The 21,932-nt window shown below is 41.0% G+C and overlaps 1 protein-coding gene across 2 annotated transcripts in view; it reads left to right on the top strand.

Moving 5' to 3' along the window:
- The window catches only part of RANBP17 (RAN binding protein 17), a 162,752-nt gene extending 144,423 nt beyond the window's left edge, over positions 1-18,329 (top strand). For both annotated transcript variants that reach the window (XM_084535479.1, XM_084535478.1), the window contains 3 exons: positions 10,805-10,903; positions 14,667-14,794; positions 17,758-18,329. In XM_084535479.1, the coding sequence (XP_084391605.1) occupies positions 10,805-10,903; positions 14,667-14,794; positions 17,758-17,854 (324 nt within the window). In that variant the 3' untranslated portion in view covers positions 17,855-18,329. The remainder of the gene's footprint in view (positions 1-10,804; positions 10,904-14,666; positions 14,795-17,757) is intronic.
- The last annotated feature ends 3,603 nt before the right edge of the window (positions 18,330-21,932 follow it).

Genomic DNA, 21,932 nt, shown 5'->3' with positions numbered 1-21,932 from the left:
ACATGAAACAATCGTTCCTACAGGGTCAGCTGCTGGTCAGAAGCAAAGTAAGAAAAGACTTTGCGTTAAAATGCGTCAGCCATCATTTTAGTGCAGCTGGCACCTGCTACTGGTGCACAGCGGGAGGGTTAAGGGTCAAAGAGGCAGTTGTTCTAAACTCAGTGATGGCTTAAAGGGACTTGTAGATTAATCTGCTTTATTAACTTCTGTATATTAGATAACTATTGCAGTGAATGACAGTCCGTCTTTCTGAATAAGTCCCTTCACCTCTTTCTCTTTTAAATTGGCTTTTGAGTAATGAATATTAAATAGAATACATTTCAGGGTAATTAAATGAAAACATTAGGATGATGTTGTTTTACAATCATATCTATAAGTTTCTTGTATATTTATCTCACGTTATTACTGTTCATTGCTTTTTGTTAGCAGAACAAAAACCATAAATGTTTCAATTAAAGAAGAGGAACTGGCTGTATTTCTCAATAACCTCATGCCTTCTGCGCTGCATAAATATTTTCAAAAAGCAAATAAGTTTAAGGAGAAGTATAAAAATGTTTTATTCCTTGTTTACTCAGTGCAATGTAATACTTTACATTACTTGGAAATGTTCGATTTCTGCTGGCCGTGGTGGTTTTATATAAAACACTAAGAGGTGCTGGTTAGGGGAAGGGCAAAAAATATTGCCATTCCATAGAATCTAACTAGCGATATGAATAGCACCAATAATTTTGTAAAGTTCACATTATAATTCAAAATCCAGTTAGAAGTGATGCTTGCAGTCTGGAAGAAAGCAATATCTTTACAAAATGGATAGGGAAAGGTAACAATCCATTCCATGGTCTGCTACTGGCAGATTTGCCATGTGAGTAATGAAACTCACTCTCGGTGAACAAACACCCTCCCCTTCCCCCATTTAAAAAAATCAAATTTAAAATTCTAGAATAGCAGTGGCTTACAAAGATGTTTAATTGCTGCTGGATACGATAGCAGCGGCCCACCAAGCCTTATAGCGGATGAGGCGATGCTCACGTAGAGATCCGGTGCTCGAGGAGGCGTTCCGACCTCGTTGGTGTTCGTTTTGAGCAGATGAAAAGGTAGGCGGCAGGTGATGGGGGCTGTTTCATTGCAGAAAACTTTCTAGTTGGCTGGCTAAATACCTGTTCTGCTTAACCTTGTTGTAACCTTTTAACCCAGTTCTCAGGATTCTGGGATTGTACCTCAATCCATGTTTTTTTCAGGCTAATAAATGGTTGCTGTCTTTGGTTTGTGGGGGTTTATTTGCTTGTTTTGTTCCATTTTGTTTTTTGTGATCCGCAGAGATACTTGGGTTTTCAGGGAGTCCTCTGAGATCATGAAACCTGAAATCTTTGGGGTTTTGTCCTTGTGTTTACTCGTTTGTGGCTCTTTTCACTGAAAATTGAGATTATTTTGTATTTATGTATCTCCAGGAGCATGCATAGTTTTAAAAAATAAAAATAAAAAATTGCAACAGTTTGATGCAATTTGGGAATACTGTTAGCTTAGCTTGGAATGGTGTAGGTTAGCGTAGTGTTACTTCAGAAGGTCTTTGCAATGCTTTGCTGGGCACACGAGGGACAAGAGGCAGCTAGCTACTGCAGGAGCGATACACACAAAGGACTCCTGCACAACACAGTATCTGACCTTTCAGTATAACCATGTTTCTCAATTCATGATTCATTTCCCTTTAAAAAAAAAAAAAAAAAATTAAAAATGAAGTGTGTGCAGCCATCCTTTAAAATCTTTTTAGTGTGACAAGTAAAGTAATCTTCCATTGATACTTAAAAGTCCATCTGCAGAAATTCAGGGAGAATGTTGAGAGAGACGCAATATCTATTGAAATGTTGAGTGTCAAACTGCCAGTGTAATGTATTTAGTATGAAATATAATATTCAGTGCATTTTGTTTTGATGACTGCATGAAATAGCCTTGTGCTCTTATCCTTTGTTGTTGTTGTGAAAGATGATATTCACTAAGAAGTGTTGGTGACTATTCAAGACACAGTAGCAATATGCTTATTACCATCTTTATCATCTGTCTTTTATGTTTATTCGCAACAGCTTTGGTTACAGTTCAGTTCACCAGGATAACGAAAACACTTTTAATTGTTCCACAGTAGAAATTAGGACCGGTTTATGAACAATTTGAAAACAGAGGATGCTTGAAGTGTGTTAGGCAATCGGTAATTAATACTGTGATTAGCCTTTTTAAGTTCTGTGCAATTAGGCTGCTCAAATTGAGCAGGTCACGTTGCTTTATGGAGGGTCCTTGAATAATGGTTAGAGTCACGCTTGTGGGTTTCTTAAACCCCAATTGCCTTCATGGTGTGGTTTAAAAGGCCAGCCTGCCTCTCTGTCCCTGCTGATTATATCTGTATCTGTGCTAAACTAAGGTAAATATGGGTAAAACAATTACCCTGGTTCTAATTTTCTCGATACTACTGATTACTGTTGCTGTGTGGGGGACGCCTCCAGGTCTGCTGCTGGCAGACATCCACACAGTTTGAGCCCACACTTGATCCGCCTGCAAATCCCAGCTGCCTCGTGGCAAGCAACATCAGGGCTCTCGTAAAAGATGTGCACGTCGTGGCGCTGCTGCAAGGCCAGGTGGATTACGTGAGGGATGCCCAGCGGGACTTGGCTTGCAGGTGAGTGCGAGCTTCATCGCGGGTTAACGGCTGCTGCTCGGCGTGTGGGGTTTGTGTCCCCAAGGGCTGCGCTGGGCACGCTTCCACACGGCATCAGCATGCTCAGATGCAGGGATTAACACATGCCCAGTGCGAGATACCGTCAGGTTCCTTGGAAGAAGGATTTGGAGATGATCTCGTGCTCTGCCTTTCCTTCCATATGCAGCTTTTTACAGATCCAGAATGTTTCTGTAGTTAAGTTTGAGATTAGCTTCAAATTGGTTTTAGACTAATAATTCTGTTTTTCCAGTACTAGCATTTTCTGACCTCATTTTCCCTCCCCAGCTGACTGGCATTTTGGTAGGCTTTCCTGTAGTAGAGATTTCAGAAACCTCATCCTACAGGTAAAGATCCCAATTCCTATGCTGAAATGCTGCTGCAACATGGAAAATCCCCTGCTGCTTTTGTGCACCATCAGCATTCAGTGTAAAGGAACACACCAGTGAATTGTTCAGAAGCTCAGTCATACAGGACTGAAGGGTGACAGCAGCTCATGTTTGAGGAATGTACACACTGTAAGCCGTACTGTTAGTTGAGAGGAAGACTAGAAGATGTAGATGCAGGACCATTTGCATTCCTGAAGAGAGAGACTTGCTGGAAGGCATTGGTGTAGGTGAAACTGCTGTTCTCTCCTCTCAAGAGGATTAAATAATCTGTAATGAGTCATTTTTTTCAGAGGTGCTGGTAGTGGACATGGACTTCTTCCTTTGTCACCTCTAGATGAGTACTGGCTGAACAAGAAGGGAGAGGCTCTTACCCTGAGGGCTGGAAAGGAACTCTAAGGATGATCTTCTGAGATGAGACTGTTTCACAAAGATCTGGACCTGGCTTCCTCTTTATTGATAAAAGCAGAAAGATGAATGCATATTTTTTTTTTTTACAAGGATTTTAAAGAGCTCAGCCATTACTCCAAACCAACCTGAAGTTTAAATTGCAAAGTTGACAAGTTGTATGTTCCAAAAGCCCCAATTAATCAAAGTTCTGTCATCTCTAAAAACAGCTGCAGTGCTGCATATTCATGGCCACTTGTTCAGAAATAGATGAATCTTAAATAAACAGCACAGGTTAATTCAGAATGACCACTATAGTATCTGTAACTGAAAATCTATGAACACTGCCACCTAAAAATGCAGAATAAAAGTTGATGCTACAATCATAAGTTATTCCAGCCTGAGGTAGAATAATTTTCTGTCTATCAGGGAGCACAGATGGATAGGCAGAAAGAAGCCGTGCAGATACATGAGTTTGTAAACATCTGTCAGCTGCACCAGATATCCAAATAGAAAATCTAGCACTTCAGGCAGCATATGAGTATGTGACATTCAACAGAGGGTTTACATGAAATTCAGCACAGACAGAAGCAAGTCAGCATACCCTGGAAGGTAATAATTAATGAAATGTATCCCCTCCTCCCTGCAGAAAGAGGAGGTATTTCATTCATCAGCCGTCTTCTGCGTTGCCGCAGTTAACTGTTCTGCTTCCAGTGTGTGATGTAGCCACCCCTGGGCTAGGCAAATCTGCTCTGTCACACGAGACTCACTGCTTTGCTGTCAGCGAGGCTGTAACAGTCAGCTGGCATCTCTTCTTCACCCCGATGGATGCCAGCTCACCCAGCAGCAGGGTCTCCATTAGGATACAGGGATAGGTGAGAACGGCCCCAGTATCGTAGATCTTCACATAAACAGATGCAACTGGAAAAGAACAGAGTCTGTCATGTTATAATATGTCCTCAAATTACAGGAAAGGGTTTAAACTTTCTGTTTGAAAACCAGTGAGTATGGGACCAAGTGTTTCACCGTGACCAGCTTGTGTGCAGGATGCAGCTGCTGCCCATGCTCCAGCTCTGCGGTTGTTACATCCTAGCGTAGCGCAGGCAGCTGCTTTGTCATCCTGTCGACTGCTTGAAAGGCACGTCACTACCGACTAAAGGTAGGCAACACTGAAAGTAAACCTTAGTTTTGAGAAGTCTACTTTGCTCTGTTGGTCTACGTTATTGTGCCAGTTTCATTTTAGCAGTGAAGAAATAGAAAGCCGCTTGCAGTGGCTCTGGTATAGCAAATTTATTGGGCGCGTTGCAGGTGCTTGTCATTAGCCTTAAGCTATCATCCTAAATGTTTCTTTCTGAGTATGTGCTTATGTTTCTTTTTCAGATACAAAGTCGGGTTTGACATAAGTTAGTACAATCTTATTGTATGATTATTTCTTCTGGCTCATGATTTGGACCTACTTCAAGTGAGCACTCCTATACTTGCAACCCTTTGGCCAGTTCTAAAGACATACTCAGGGAAATGACAAGCTCCATGCTCTGTAACCGTTCCTTTTTTTACATGTATTACCACTTTTTCCATCCCTTCTGAATGTTGGTTTAAAAAAAAAAAAAAAAAAAAAGGCCCTCCCAGCACAACATAACATCTAACTGGTACGAATAGCCTGTGAAAGGTACAGACACTCACATTGTATTTCAGTCCACCAGCTGCACATATATACTAGTTTTTGGGATGCAGTGTGTCACCCAGATGTCCTGCCCTGATTTTTTCAACCATTTATACCCTACCTTTTGCCATTAAAAAAAAAAGTCCAGAACCAATTGAACTACTCCAAATTGAGATATAAGATTGGGTCCTGCACAATCTTATTCTTAGACTTAATATTTCCTGAAGCTTCAATTGTTGAATCACGAAATTTTAGTTATTAATGTTTAATTGAGTTATACATACATACAGGAAGTATGTATAGATAGGGTAGAATACCATATTATGTGACTAGAAATTTGGTGGAATCTTGCCTATATAAGCTGAAAGAAAAGCTTGTTCTGAGGGTAGCCTAAAAGGCTCTGAGTACAAAAGCTGTTGCAAGGAGTACAGTGGTTGCGCCAGCCCAGGTTCATGGTTTGTCTGGATTTTCTGTCTGCTGCCCTCTTTCCTCTCTCTCTCTCTTACCGTAAGTCCTCCCTTCTTCATATACTTGGAAAAAAAAAATAGCCACAGAACAGGAGAAAGTTGTGGGGTGTCCAGCAAGCACGATGCTGGGGTCACATCCTGTGGCAGGCCAGTGGTCCTGACAGTAGCACACATGTATGCCCATGACAGCCCTTGTCGCTTCTGCTACATGTTAGCAACTTACTTAAAGATCTTTGTTGATCTAATGTCATTTCACAAAGTAAGGATGACAAGGCACATGGTTCTTAAACTCCTACATATTTGAAATTCCAGCCAACTTGCTATTTCTGACAATTTAAAAGTTTTTTAGTTCAGAAATAATGGACTCGTTCTTACTCTTGTAATAAATACAAGACTTAGTTTCTTATTTCCACTGGAAATTTTAGCTTGAACAAAGGCTGAACATCAAAAATATCAGTCTGAAAGTTAGCTTTTCTAGTAAAATAAATATTTTAAAACAACAGATTAAAATTTAAGGTATTTAATAATCTTGGAGCATTTAAATCTTCCTAATATTATTAGTAAATGATGATCCGTTTATTGATATAGAAAGAATTCATGTTGAAAGAACTGAGAACTCTAAAGGACATTTAAATTAATAATCACAGCTCCTAAATTAAGAGCAGACTGCCTGAAGCTAGAGACATAATCCTACCAAATTTTGTATGCTAAACAACGAAAACCTGAATCTTCTTCAGATCTGAGTGGAAAAAACGTGTTCTTAGCAGCTAAGGGTCTGGTTAAAAGCTGTGTATGTTTTTAGACCGTTCTAAATCTTTTGTCAAGGATTACATGCTGCTGTCTCCAGTGTTAACATAATGTTCTTTATGTTAAAAATGTGATTAGCTGCAGCAGAATAAAATATTCATCCCGACATATGGGAGAGAGAAATGAGTTATGGGACCTGCTATGATGCAAGTTCCACACTATTGATAACATGAAGCAGCAAAAAAAAAAAAAAAAAATGGAAGGCAGTTTCTTTTCCAGCTTCTTTAGAAAAAGTTTTCAGAATAAACGGTGTCTTGAGCAACATTTTCCTCCACCACCCAAGAAAGAAAGAGGCTCTGAAGGAAAAGAGGCTCTGAAGAATTAATTTATTGGAAGAATGGTTCTTTACTCTTGCCTCTTCTGTCAATAGTTTCTTTTGTACAGAACAAATGTGTCAGGAGAAACATTATTGAACCAGATAAAGTGATGCCTTATGTTTAAGATAAGAGAACAGAGGCAAGGTTGCCAATTTGAACTAAGTAGAAAATAGATTATCTGCTCCCACACCCCCTGCCTTTTTAGTGCCTCTTTCCCCACCTTGAGAGCTTGTTTTCTGCTGGAGTCAGCATGTGACATTGAACCTGCCCCACACCTGCTGGGGCAGGATCTGAGAAGTCATTTTCCTTTCAGTTTCAGCCAGTAGGGTATTTTTCACCTAGGATAATACCCCTACCTAGGACTGATAAACTGGGCTCTTGCTTGATTTTGCCATTATACTGCTTTGTGTTCTCCAATCAGCCAACGCTTCTGTAAAATAGAGTGGTAACACCGATGTATCTCACTGGCCCAGTTTGAAGCTAACTAATGTCCAAAAAATGCTCAGCAGTTCTCAAAAGAGCTGAAATAAGAATGCAAACAGCACTGCCGCTGCTGGGTGCTTGCTCGTGTAACTGGTCTGGCTGCCGGCCTGGGACCGAGCAGGGCAGCTCTGGGCAGTGCTGCTGGCCTGGGAACTGCCTTCACCTCCTCGTTTTCGTGTTGTTGGGCAAGCTTTCGTCTTCATAACATTGCAGTTATTATTTCTGTGTGGTTTGCATCATAAATGCAAATACATGTAAACATGCATCAGCAAATAAAATACAAAGAGGGAGGCACATTATTTCAGAGGCCCCTTCAGAAGGCCAAAGAGTTCCAGTTTTTGTAATCTGAACAACACAGAGGAACAACAAAAATGGGCATACAGGTAGAGCTGTGTGTCAGATATCTAGAAATTTTCCTGCATGGGTCAACCTGTTTCTCCCAATGACTCACGATAGCAGGAACAGAGCCAAATAATGATCATGTGAGGTCTGAAGGAGGACTCTGAAGATGTCACTGGTCAACACAGGAAGAGGCTGTTCTCATGTGGAAAAGGTAGAGAGCTAGGGGTGGGACAATTAGTGAAATTAAGTGAAAGCCTGGTACTTCTACCTGAGAGAGAGTTAGTCTGGTACATCATCAATAAATGTGCTGTCTGCTGAGGCAAAGTTTCTTTATAAGGTACCACAAGCCTCGTCTAGACTAGCTCTGTTGCCTTGCAGATGAATTTGTGCAGACTGCATCACTTAGACTTAAGTTTTTTATGGCAGGGGCGATCTACTGCTTGTTCACGGGCACAATCTCTTTTGGCATGTGTCAGCAGTACTGTAAAGTGAAGGATCTGGAATGCAAACAGCTTGCTGTAGGCTCATGCAGAAATAGCACAGGAAACCAAACCTATGCAGTAAAACAAAGTGCTAGCAATAGTTGTGATGGAGTTAGTGTGGAAAACAGGAAAAGGAAGTTTAAGGCTATTACCTGGATTTTGGTGCCCTTCGTCTTGGAGGAATTAGGCACAGTACTTGCTGATTGGGTTGTGCTGTAATGCACTCCTGACAGCCTCAGACAGAGGTCTGGATGTGATAGATTGGATTGCCTCAATTTTATGCTTGCATCTCCTCATGCTGACCTGTACACCTAATGGATTTGTCTTACCCTTGCTAGAAGACATCTGCAGAGGCGATGTGATGGAATTGCAAATTGTCCACCTCCGAAAGTAGTTATCTTACATCTCTTCAAGAAGGGCATTAATCTGCTCTGGATTGTTCACAGGCAGGCACTACGGCCTTGTTCGTGTTAGTGAGGCAGTACCACTCGTCCCAGAAGTTCCTGTAATTGGAGATAACTTGATCTGGAGCACATCAGCAGTGGTGGTGTGGTGACTGTGGCTGGTTGAGGCGGCGGGTGGACCCCCATGGGGCCAGCCATCCGTGTGCCCAGGCACGAGGCCTAGCTGACTGGAATGCCGCAGAGCTCCCTGCACTGCTACTGATTTCTGAAAGGGTTCTCTCACTAACCCTGAGAAGTGAGACTACAAATGTTCCACGGTGGGATTGTGTCAGAGGAAAAGCTTGGAGCTGGGAGGGAAGTTTTTGCTGTTCTCCTGGTTGGCCAGTACTAAAGCACACCTTTGGTAGTTAGCATTGTGCAGATTGCTTTGTGCTGGCTTTGTTCTTACACGTTGTAACATTCATCCCATTCCGTGCTTATTTCCGTGGCGTCTCTTCTGCTTATGCACAGAGACAAATGTTTCCTTGGTGAATCTGGGTGCACAGCGGTCTCTCTTCCTTACAGAGGCCAAAAACTTTCCCAGGATATTAAGTAGCAATTCTGGGCTAGAGACCCAAAAGACATCTAAGTTGTTTGGTGATGCTGGAGTTTGAAGAAATGGCACTTTTCCTCCCTCTGGGTCACTTGTGAACTTGTTCACTTTTTAGATTAAGCATCACACTGAAGGTCTTTGTACATGCATTTTTATAGGAAACACAGATACGTCAGTCTTGGTGCTCTGACTGAGTTACAGCCTGGGGGATTTTGTTTCAATACTTAAAAACGCTTCTGTCCTAACAGCTGGCTTTGGTGCCACAGAGGAAAATCTAGAGGTGAATGAATTATAAGGAGTTGTAATTATTGTTCATGTCTGGATGGTAAGCACCTACTGATGCCTGCATGGAGACATTTGAATTCCTTGCATTAGTTGCAAAGAGCTGGTTTTGTTCTATGAGTAATGGAAAATATTTTGTCTGATCTATAGACTGTGGAGTCAGGAGAAAAATCAGCCTTTCCCACGCCAGTCTGTATGTTTCTAACTTGAAAGCTCAAATAATTTGTGGATATCTCTGTTGCAGGTGATTTGTAGTGCTAGGATTCATCTTTTTCATTTAGTGAAACATGCTGTTTGACTTAGCCTTGGTCAGTTATTACAGGCTAGTTTGCAGTGTGGCAGCTCTCTGGAGACCCTGCTCATAGCTACTCATTGGCCTAGAAGAAAGGATTTAATGATTTTCTACTTCCTCTCTGTTTGGTTTTAGGGTGTAGATATTTTATAAATGTGAGTCAAACTATTTACGGGTGACATTTTACAAATTTTCACTCTGTTTAATCTCTGAGTAATGTTTTTAGGTTCGTATATGTTATGGCCCTTGGCATTTCGGACTAACGTATCTCCAGGATGACTTTGAGGATTTTATCTTTAAATGGATTCTATAGTAACTTTGTAATTTATTTTTACAAAAGTTGTGCAAATCCCTAAAATAATTCCTACCCTTCCTAGCTATGCACACTGGCAGTAAAGATGCAGAGCAATACCAGCAGAGGCCTCCAAGGGAGAATACCCCATGTGGTGGTAGCTGAGGGCTCTGGTTACAGCCAGACGAGAAGCAAACCAATTATTTGTCTTCTGCTTGTGTGCCAAAAGAACTTAAATGTACAAGTTGATAGGTCTTCGTGCTTTATAAAGTTGATCAAGTGGCTTTATCCCGACTGCAGCACTCCGTAAATTAAGTCACAGAAGTATGTCCAAATTAAGTCACAGAAACATCCAAAATCACAGGCTGGATTTGTAACTTCTGTGGAAGTGGCATAGAGATTTATAGACTCCTTGCTGTAATCAGGATTGCCTCATCGCAACAGAGATTCCCTTTAAATACCTTGCAGTATTGTACAAGAAGGAAGATAGGCATGATAAAAACAGAATCTTGAATAGCACCTAGAAATTAATGTGTGACTATGATAGATTACTGGTCACGTGTGTATTACTGTCCCAGAAGTCGTGTGACAAAGCAGCAGATCCCTGTAGTAAAGTCCAAGTCTGTACCTTGAATTAATACAACTCTAAGTCTTAATTCCTGTTCATTTTGACTGCTCTAACTACAACTTCGGAGCTGAGTTTTGACATTTGTTTTCTGTAAGTTTCTTCACTTGGTAGTTTTTGTTATGGAAATAAGTGTTTGGAGGAATGATTTTTGTGATACCATTGCTTATCTATGAAATTTCAGCACAGTTAGTAAAGGTTTCCTTTTTTTTCCCACTCACCAAGTTACACAGTATAGTAACAGTATCCATATTCACGTAAACTGTCTGAGTTTTCTTTCAGATGATGTCAATCCTAATGAACACCATCATTTTTGAGGACTGCAGAAACCAATGGTCTGTGTCAAGACCACTGCTTGGGCTTATACTTCTCAATGAGAAAGTAAGTATTTAAAGAATTTTACCAGTTTTGCTCCTCATGTGCCCAAGTAGTTGAAATCATTATTTCACGTAAAACAAAGTTGCCCATTGCCCTTTCAAATTCCCCATCTCTTTCCTTGGGACTCAGCTCACACTAGTAACAGAGAGCAGAAATCAGCTCATCTAGGTATTCTACTGATTTGTTCACAAAAGCTGAGTGGCTTAATTAGGATGAGAAAATCCTCTCAAACTTCACCCCAACTTTTACACCCAACCTTGTATCATGCAAATATGGTGAACATTTTTAAATAGATTTTACATCTTTGCTGTTTCAGAATTAAGCAGAAATAATAGGCAAGGTCATCTGGCTTTTAGATAGAAATCTGAAACAGGAACGCTGTGGAAATCACATCAGAAAAATTGCTTCCTAGAAAAAGAGTTAACCAATTTCTTTTTCTGAAAGGTTTCACAGGAACAACTAGCTTTGAGGGTATTATCTGAGCTCTTACACTTAAGTACCAGCATTGATTGCAATTTGGATTATGTTCATCTGTGGCAGATTCTGTAAACCAGGAAATACTCTGCAATTTGCCCTTTCAATAAAATCTGAAACTATGAATTTGGATATACCCATCATGTTTCCCTTGTGGCTTAATAGAGACAATATTGTCTGAAATGGAAACCATCTGAGTAAATGAATGCGAGTTGATGTAAATGTGTGCATTTTTTTGTATAGCAATGCATTGTTTCTGAAGATATTGACCTGTTGTATTCTCCATAGTTCAGAGCTAGCTCTAACTTTATTCTGAATTGCTTTATCTCTTGGGCAGTCACAAGCCTCAGTGTATTACTGCTTTGGAGAATGAATTGTCTATACAATAAGAGGGTGCTGGAAAAAAATAAGACACTAAGATTAGCAGCAACCGCATACATTAAAATTCAAACTGAAATCCCAGCTATGGAAGGAAACTAATAGAAGAAGAAAATATATCAAGAAGAGAAGCGCTGTCTCATCATTCACCTGTGCTGAAGGATCCAATTTTAGCCATATCCAATAGCACTGTCATTCATCTTCTTGGTGTGTTATTGTGATTTAAATCCAAGCTCTATAAGAGAGAGCAGTTCTTTTAAAATGATTGAGAGGGAATAAGGGCAAATTCAGTGTTTAGGAAAACTTTATGACATCACAATATTATACTTTACAGATGGAAGCAATATTTCCTACTTTGGAAGGAAAACTAATCATTTTCTATCTGCTCTGAGTCACTGCATCATTATAAAAGTGGGAAATAAGTAGTTTTGTGCATTCCCAATCTTGTTCAAGACGACACTTTTGTTTATATAATGCTTCTGATTTATAGTGTTTAAGTATTAGCCTGACTACATATTAATTATGTGTTTTTTGATGTTAGCTGCTTCAGTATAAGAAGAAATTAAATATTTCACTTGAAGATAAAACCATGGAGCTGTAAATCATAAGAAATAAATTTGTGACTGGCGGAATATTCTTCTTAGTGAAATTAGACTAGTTCTAATGATTATGTGTTTTGCTTAGCCGACATGGATATGTACAAGCACCTTTACTTATGAACAAGTCTTGCATTTCTTTTGGAAGGGTGGAGAACGGGAAATATAATTTACAATATTTGTATTGCCCATTTTGCATCAAGGATATTATTTTGTGTTCAGAAAAGAGGAGGTAATGTACTTATATATGGCTGTAAAAGTCATCTTTTCTTGGCTCATTTCAGTACACTGCTGGTTTATTTATTGAAAATAGATTCTTTTATTTCAGGTAGGGTCTCTGTCTCTACAGTTCCTGAGATAGCAAGCACACATTAACCACGTTTTACTGCTTGTTCTCTTCTACTTTTGTTTTAATGATATCTTCTTTGCCAATAATTCATCTCAAAGGGAAGGAAGCAGGTTTACTTAGGGACTCAAAAAATTGGGATTCAGGCGTGCTTGTCCCAATAGGTTTAGTTATGCCAAAATGGGAATTTTGCTTAGAGTCCACCCTAAAACAACGCTAAATCTTTTGAGACAGCATCAGCTTAGTATGAAATGGGATGGTTGCTGGTGGCTCCTGACATCATTCCCATACTGAAGTGCAGCAGCAAGTTTAATTTAAATCCTAGTGGGAAGGAATTGGCAGGGAGAGCCATTTATATCTTGATAACATAGCAACTGTGTCGTCTCCTTGCTGTTGTCCCTCAGCCAGAGAAGACAACCACAGGCATTTGAGTGTATGGGCAAAAGTGATGTTATTGCAGAGAAGCCCTAGAAACCCCGGTGCTGGGAGCAGCTCCGTAGTGTTGGGGCAGTGAGGCCATGGGAGGGTCCTACAGGGGAGGCTGCAATCACTGATGTTAGGCAAAGGTGTAATTCCTTACTGTTAGCTGAGGGTGCTGGCGATGCTGTGGGGCTGACTGAAGGCGTTCTTGGAACACCTCTGTTCTAAAAACGACTTGTGGGCACCAGAGGAGATCTCAGGCTTGTGGCCTTCTCTAAATTGAACTCTGTGTTTGTCACCTTGAGACAAGGCTTCGGGGAACGTGTTTGTTGCAAGCAGATATTTCATCTTTTACACCAGCTCCCGTGTGATTTTAAAATTTGAGTTCCTAAGTAGTTTGGGACCCAGCTATTTGATCTGCTGCTGCCTTCACTTGCAGTGCTGCTGTAGTGGCCGACAGAGATGTGTAACACGGGATGTTTCTGGTTTGAAAGGAACTGGATTGAGGGCAGGTAATTTGCCAAGCAGACATTAAAGGGATTTGTACTTCTGTAATCCTGTTGAGTTGTCAGGGGCTTGGAGTTAGAGTGTTGCAGTTTTACTACCTTGTTTTTTGTTATCCCATGTTTTTTCATGTGTACAGGAAAGCTGCATTTTTGGTGGGAAACTTGGTTTAACTTGAGAGTTTAACATGTTTAACAAAGATCCAGCTCCTTCTGCCTCTTGAATAATTAGGCATGGAAGAGGTACTGTAAAACGGGGTAGAGTAGTACCAGCAATAGCCTTCTCGACTGCAGTATCAGACTGCTCTGAATCTCTGCCAGATACTTGGGCACAGGTTCATCAGAATGATTCCTTCTCCTCTGAATAATTGCCTGTATCAGTGTTCATACCATGGATGTGCTTATGCCCAAGGCCATAAAACTATGACTGACATAGCCAATATAATAAAAAATAAACAGGATTATATGACTTCCTTGGCTATAGTAGTAGGGCAGCTGATAACCCTGGAGGTCCCCTCCTATTCCATATTTCTAGACTCAACCAAAATTTGTCCTAAGGTGGTAAAAAGTTCTATTCCAACTAGTCTGTAGATCTGCCAGAATATAATGGGAATAGTAATATAGAAAATGATACAGAATACCTAGCCTCTAAAGAAGCAAAGGTGATTCTGTCTCATCACAGCGCTGAAGTGGATTAGATCCCACAGTGAGGTGCACAAATTTGCACCATTCTAAAAAAGCCTTAAAAAGTAGTCAGAGAACATGTATGTCACCTCTCCTAGGTGGCTTTATGTGTTGGAACCTTTATGTGTTGGGCCCAGAGCCACTGTTGATGTGGCCCATCACTAAACTTTAGTCATGACAGAGGATTGAAGCTGGTGCAGTTCAGGAAGGCAGCCTCTGAAACCCAATTCTTGCTATTTGCCAAGCTCCTTGCACAGAGGGCAATGTGCGAAGCATTTGTTCAAGAATGCTCCAGGTGTAGGTGAGTAACTCCAGTTTCAAATAACCAAATCACATTTCTAATGTTTTCTGTTTTTTTATCATAGTACTTCAGTGAGCTAAGGGCAACCTTGATAAACAGCCAGCCTGACAGCAAACGAGAAGTCCTTGACCAGTGCTTCAGGAACCTCATGGAAGGAGTCGAGCAAAACCTTTTGGTAAAGAACAGAGACAGGTAAGTTCATAACACATAAGCAGGTGAAAAATACAAAAGACAAATGGAAACTGGAAAAAGTGACAATGTAAGGAACTGTGGACTGAATCTCCTTTTGAAAGAAGGATCACACCCTATCAAAGATCTCATCCCTAGACTTAACAGAGTCTGAACATTTGATAATTATGTATATTCTTGGTCAGAGATGTATTTCTGGATTTAATCCCAAAGTCATGCTTTGCCAGGCTGCAGCTGCTGCTTTTTTCACTTGGGCAAAACTGCCTCATTTCAGCAGGTAAGCCTCAGAGCCTCCCCTTCTCCAACCCTAAACCCCTCTGACAAAACATTTGCTTCAGTCTTCAGTGGTACTGCTGTCCTGACAGAGCCTTTTCTTGCTGGTGATGCAGTTAAGCAACTGTTTATGAAATGACAGAATAAGAAGGGGACACTTATACATTGGAGATAAACATGGCAAGGATGTTTTTTTTTAACATGAATCACAAATTAACCCGATCTTGCCCTCTTTTGAAAAACAGAATGGAAGCTTCACAAAAGAAGCAGTGAGTCTGTCAGCATTTAATGTGCATGCTAGCTTTTTGTTACCAGCTAGCTGTTCTCTTATATTCCATATGCATTATTCAACCAAAACAAACCTTGAAAGTAGAGAGAGGCAATCAAAGCCCAGACTGTGGGGCTTCTTGGAAAGCCTGAAACAAACTGGAAAATGTCTTGAAGAGAAATGAAGACTAAAACCTTTTGGTGACACTTTGTCCATGACTTCTTTTCTATTTTTCAGTGTAAAAAATGGCATTTTTTTTTTTTAATTCTTGTGTAGTTTTGCCTTAGTTGTGGTCATCTTTATTTTGTTTAATTTTCCTGTTAAATTCCAGTATTAAAATAAGTTCTTTAAGGCTTGACTGTGGATGATAGTCAGAGACAGAGGGATTTGGAAGTGAACTCAGAAAAGTACAGATTGCACCCTTGTCAACAATAAATTTGCCAGACTTCGTATGTATTATGGATCAGCAAAAAAAATGGGGAAAAGACGGAACCCACAAGGAAGGAGAAGAATGCCTGTTAGAACAAATTAAATCCAAGCTGATAGTGGTGGGCTATAGGACATGGTCTGACCTCGCAGCTGTAAGTTCCGGGGGGATTCATTTGACTGAAAAGTCCTTCCTGATTAAAAAGAAAAAAAAAAAAAAAAAAGAACAAATGAGAAACTGAGTAAAACTTGTTCTTAGAATGAGGTAGTTTCTTATTTCTATAACTGTATTTATTGAAGGCAAGAAGTCCTTAAGATAACATTGTTTTCTGAGAAAAGCAGGCTTTGATGTGCAGGTTCTCTGAGCTGCCGTACTCCCAGAACAACAGATGTTAAGGCAGAAGGGGGATCGCTGGATGCTCTAGTCGAGGCTGAGGGAAGGAGTACGATGGGCAGGAGGCTGAGGTCCCCTGTTGTCACCTCCAGGCAGGCACCTGGGGTGCTGGACAACACTGGGGATCCAGCTCTTGACTGTGCTCCCCCTGTTCAAGGAACGGACAGAGGCTGCTGGCAGATATTAGATTTGGCAAAGCTTAGGTTGGAATACACATAGATTTAATACAGATTTTCATCTCTGAGCTCTTTGGAGTGTTCTCAGGCAGTGGCGCGGAAGCTCTCAGGGAGCTTTTGTGGAAGTGCAGGCAGGGAGGGATGGGTGCAGGTGTGAGGGGGTTAGGGATAATTTGGTCGAACGAGCAGCTCGTCTGTCTCAGTAGCATCCGCCTGTCTAACTTAGGAAGACTTTTAAGCCATCACTTCCCCAACAGGCAGCATGAGTTAATACGATGGCTTTTCTGTTTTCAGCCCATGATTTGTAATCCTTTTCAGAGTTCTGCTGGGGAACAGGAGGCTTCTTTTAACTGTGATTGTTTAAATTTGAGCAGAAATCAATTTCCATTAGTAAGGAAATAAACTCAAAAGTAAAAAATTATGAATAGAATAAAGAATGAACTTGTAATTGCATCCTGTATTTCCACACACAGTCAGCCCCCGTTTACCACACTGCTGCTACACCTACCCGTGAAGTACATACAGTACAGTGGAGGCAAGCAGGAAGGGAAGGGTTATGACCCCAGTCCTGCAAAGAGAGCTTTCCTGAGATCCCGTCAGTTCTGCAAGCACCTGTCCGCACAGCCCTTCACAGGAAGGAGCCCTAAGGAGCTGTTCTTTGGGAAACTTTATTAGCTTCACTATAGTGAGCCAGCAACGTCTAACACAAAGCAAAGAGCATTGAGGCAACAAACAAAGGAACACCTAAAGATCCTACATGCAGGGTGCAATATACTTTTCTGGCATTTTAAATATCTTTTTATTTTCAAAACGCATACACGGTGTATGATAAATGGCATTCAAATGCTTCATTTCAGCTAAAGATAGCCCAGGGAAGTAGATCAGATTTGGGCCATCATAGAAGCTGAGTCAGAATTCTCCTTGTCTCATGTCTGATGCCACTGGACAGATTTCCCATCCAACAGATGCCAGTAGAGAACTATTGGGAAATGCTTCTGTGAATCATTCTGTGCCAGATAGGTGATGGTGCCACATTTCACAGAGATGGGTTGTACTCAGAGGGGGCGAAGGTAGGTCTGAGATAGCCTGGACTTGATCACCCTCTGGACACGTCCCAGAGAGCCCTTTGCTGGAGGCTGGGAGAGAGGGGACGTGTTCCAAGTCACACGAGAGGAAAAGGTTTCTCGATGCGTTTGTTTCCCAGCTGACTTCTGAAATGAGTTTATTACACTTTCCGTACGTGCCAGTAAGTTCATTATTATTTTATATAACTGGGTTTTGAGGGCACCTAGTGATTTTGTTTCTGCATTTTCCTCTGTTCTTTTTTCAGTTTAATTTAGATTTTAGTTATTCCTTTTACCAATTATTGAAACCGATACCTCAGTATCAGGTCTCATTTAACAAAATGTTTGGGTTGTCTTTTTCCCAGGTTCACTCAGAATATGTCAGTCTTTCGAAGAGACATGGCTGAAGCTCTGCGCAGCGAAGGCGCCTCGGATCCCGGCAGTTTGGACATGATGAGTTGACATCGACTTAGGAAACCAGAGCACTGGCTAAGAAAACTACTTTGAAAGTTTTGAGACCCTGTTAAATTGTTAGATTTTGTCCCTTATGAAAACTATTTTTTTAAGATAACTTCTGCCTTTTTATATCTCTGGCATAAACGTAAGGATTTGTAATAGTGAAAACAATGTAAAATCAGCCTTAGCTTGAACATTTTCAGCCTTTCTTACCAAAATTTATTATCTTGTTCTTGTATCTTTACAAAATGGTATAGAAACAGTACTTAACCAAAGAACAAAATAAATATGCATTCCTTCTGAACTTGCATTAGTTAATGATTCTCAGTTCTGCATATAGTATTAAATAACATCTCTTACCAATAAAAAACCCTGAGCTCATTCTGATTGAGTTCATACTTGTTGGAAAATGAGTTGAAAACCAGTGCAAATTTTATATGACATCTTTTTGAAACAATAAAATTGCTATTTTTCTACAAAATGTTATACATTTCTTTTCAACACAGGAGGTTTATGACGACATGGATAACAAAGTGGAAGAAGAGTAAAAATGAGCATTTTAGGCTATGAATATGACAAGGAAATTAAGCATGTTGCACATAATAAAAAATGTGCAACATAATGGTTGATGGAGCAACCATTAATGAAATACTGATAGTTGTTTGAATTCTACAAGTACAAATTTTCCAGGTCCTTGGAAATGGAGAGGGGGGAAAAATGCAAAACGTTATGACACTGTTTAAAAGGGATTTAATTCATCCACCGCTACAGAAAAGCAAGCAGATAGTTACAGAGACTTATTGCCCATATTTAAATGGCTTGTGGCACAATGAAGATGAACACATGCATCTAAACCAGCAAATTCAGCAAATTTGTCTTCACCTGTCAGAGGACATAAAGAGTTCAGTGTGCACCAAAACAAAATCCCTCCTCCAGTCTGAAGCTCACGCGTAAGCTCGCCACGCTGATTTTCTGTGGAACAATTAATGTCATTATTCTGTGGCGGGTACGAGGCACTGTGTGGGCTGATGAAATACACAAATGAATTGAAGCAAAATCTAACAAAAATTAGAACTATTTAAGCAGTAAGTCAATTAGTTCATAATGTACAAATGCTATTATGTGCAATTAGAAGCTATCGGCATTGGGTTGGGTTTTTCTTTTTTTTTATGTAAATAATTGATCTCATGTGCTTTTCACGCTTGCTTACATTGTTGTATTTAGGAACATTTCACCACTGTTTAGATCAGAATATGATTTTTTTTATTGTGGCCATCAGGGAGCAAAAGTTCATACCAATATTTCCTATAGATTTTTCCATTTTTTTTCTTTGCAACTCTTTTTTATTTTTCTGCACATTTAAACTGCAGGAACTAGATCTGAAAGGAAATCATTTTGTTAAGCAGCTTTTTGTTTTCATTTAAGCTTAGCTGGAGAAATTATTTAACATGCAGCCAAAGGGTCTGATTTCCAGGAGTGCTGTGTACCTGAGAAAAGGATCGATGGAGTCAGTAAAGAGCAGAGTTTTTTTGGTATTGCGAAGTGCCAAGGTTTGAAAACTTCACAGTAAGTGGGTGATCATTATCAACACCTGAAACAAATAGGAATTAGTACAGCTGTTCACCTTCCACTTCGGTCCTTGAAGGAACCTAGAATCCTTGCTCCCAAGTCAAATTTTACAAGCCGCAAAACTTGTGGACTGGTTCACGCTCACGTGTGCGAATGTACACATGAATGTGTGTATGTGGGGAGTGGGATTTGGGGAAAAGTCTCTCCGTTCTACCTTGCAAATGGTTGCAGGGCTCAGTGCTGAGCCGTGCCGCTGCCTCTCTGGCAGGTTTGCTGTACGAACCCTTCCATAACCTTACAACTCAACATTGGCATTAAAAGGCTCAGTTGAAAGCTAATGGGTTCTGTGATTCCGGTTTTCCTTGTCATAGGGTGGAAATAAATATCGGTTGCATACGAGCTGCTTGTGCTCACAGAGCAGTCAGTTTGCTGGTTAAATGAGCTGCTCTGCTGAAAGCTGAAGTTTGGCATGCTGAAAAGGAGAGTACCGTGTGCCCTCGTAACTTGGCACTCAGACTTTAGGGCTTGCTTTAATATAAGGCTGCTGACTCCCTGGGGCGCAGGAGTGCGTTTTTGAAACTTCCCTTCTAACACATCCCTTGTTACAGTTTACAAGTAAGATCTAAAGAACACCTTATAAACTGGGCACACGATGCGCCTATTTGAACAGCGTTCCAACCTTGGTTAACAATTGACAACAGGAACTTATTTAGAGTAGCTGACCATATAAATACTCTTGCTTTTAGGTTGAAAATGGATAGCATAGCAAATAATGTATTTTATGACTCCAGATTCTTTGTCGAGAGTCTTTAGTGTCAGCCTTTAAAAGGGTACTGACAAAGTGGGTACAGCACAGAATTTCCTCATATGTTTACAAAGGATGTGTAATTACTTTTTGGTTTGTGTGCATGGTTTGTTTTTTGGTTTTTGTTTTGTTTTGGGTTTTTTTTTGTTTGTTTGTTTTTTGTTTTCTTTTTTAACACATAATTACCTTAAGAGGTTTGGATTTTTTTTTTCTCCTAAAAAAAAAAAAAAAAAGTGGAAAAAATGGAAAACAAAAATCAGAAAGGAAGACTGTACTTGGCCCCCAGTGTTTTCCTCTCAAGAGCCTAATGTGAGTCTGTCTGGTTATGCAAACCAACTGGGGCTGCAAAATAGTTCTGAGTCTCCCCCAGCTGTGTTCTCTGCTGTCCCAGCGAGAGGCACCAAGAAACAAATCTCAGGTAAGCATCCGTCCTCCTGAGAGGGGAGAATAAAGCAGCCCCTCGAGCAGCCTCGCTCTGCTTGCACAGGCAAAGGCAGCTTTCTAAGGAAAACACAAAGTTTTAATATCTTGTCCTGCTTGCATAAGGAGGCTTTGAAGAAACTCAGCCGTGAGTATATGCACACTTTATAAAATAATTCCTTGGACTTGTTAATGTTTTATTGTAGTATGAGTTTATGATGACAGCAAACCTTTCAAACTGTAGAGGGATAACGTGCTTCCTTGCTGTATTAAAAAATAATGTTAGTGTAGATTTTATGTACCATAGTTTAGATTGCTGTTAAGAGCGCTTCTTTGACAACATTCTTTTTGAGGCTTACAGAAAGTGCAATAAAATATGTAAGTTACATTTCTACAAACAAAAGCCATAACATAAGTTATTTATAAGTGTGAGATCCAAACAGTATCACGATAAATAAACCTTAATGGATACCTGCGGCATCCATCCTAATGTAATTTGCCCAACAAAAGTCATATTTAGTAGAAAAATCTGGCAGCAACCGCATGTTGGTATATAAAATAAGCATAGGAGAGGAGAAGGAAGGCACCGGCTGCGCTCCGGGTTTACATAGCGAGCACCTGCACCTCCCCGCAGCCCCTTGGCGAGGCGTGGGGACCCGATGGCCGCGTCCTGCAGGGTTTGTCCCGTTACCGGGACATTCCCCTCAGCTCCGCCGCAGCCTGAGGTGCTCAGAGGTGGCAGAAAGAAACGGCCCCGTCTGCCCCGCGTCCTCCTGCCGCTCTCCTTTCAGCCCCGGCTCCTTCCCTCGCGCCCTCCCCACGTCACCGAGTCTCACGCTTTGGTGTGGAGCGATGCACGGATTTTGAGCCAAAACAAAGTTCAGGCTTTTCTAATAAAACCTGTAAGGCTACCAACCGGATAAAAATGCACTCTGAAACGTGACTTGAAGCCACTAAGGTACGTTCGGTGTCTGAGGCTGCAAGCCACCTCTACCCGTTTGCTCTGAGCAGCGTTTAACCCTTCCGACCCCTCCGCAGGGACCCATGGGGTTTATTTACCTCCCTCCTCTGCTTTTTGGAGGCTGGTGCCTTGCGGTGAGCGCAGACCCCAGCTCCCCCAGCCTGTGCTGGCGGGGGGCTCATCGCCCCTCTGCGCCAGGAGAGGTGTGGGAAGGTGAAAGGGGGGCAGAGCTGGGGGGCTCTGCCTGGAAGGGACGCACGGCACAGCCTGGCAGGGCCCTGCAGGAGCGGGGACAGCGGCAGGGGACAGCTGAGAGCTGCCCAGGTGGG

The sequence above is a fragment of the Aythya ferina genome (genome assembly GCF_964211825.1).
Source record: "Aythya ferina genome assembly, chromosome: 14".
NCBI lineage: Eukaryota > Metazoa > Chordata > Aves > Anseriformes > Anatidae > Aythya > Aythya ferina.
Note: the sequence above shows the minus strand (reverse complement) of the source record. Positions and strands in the feature narration are given on the sequence as shown.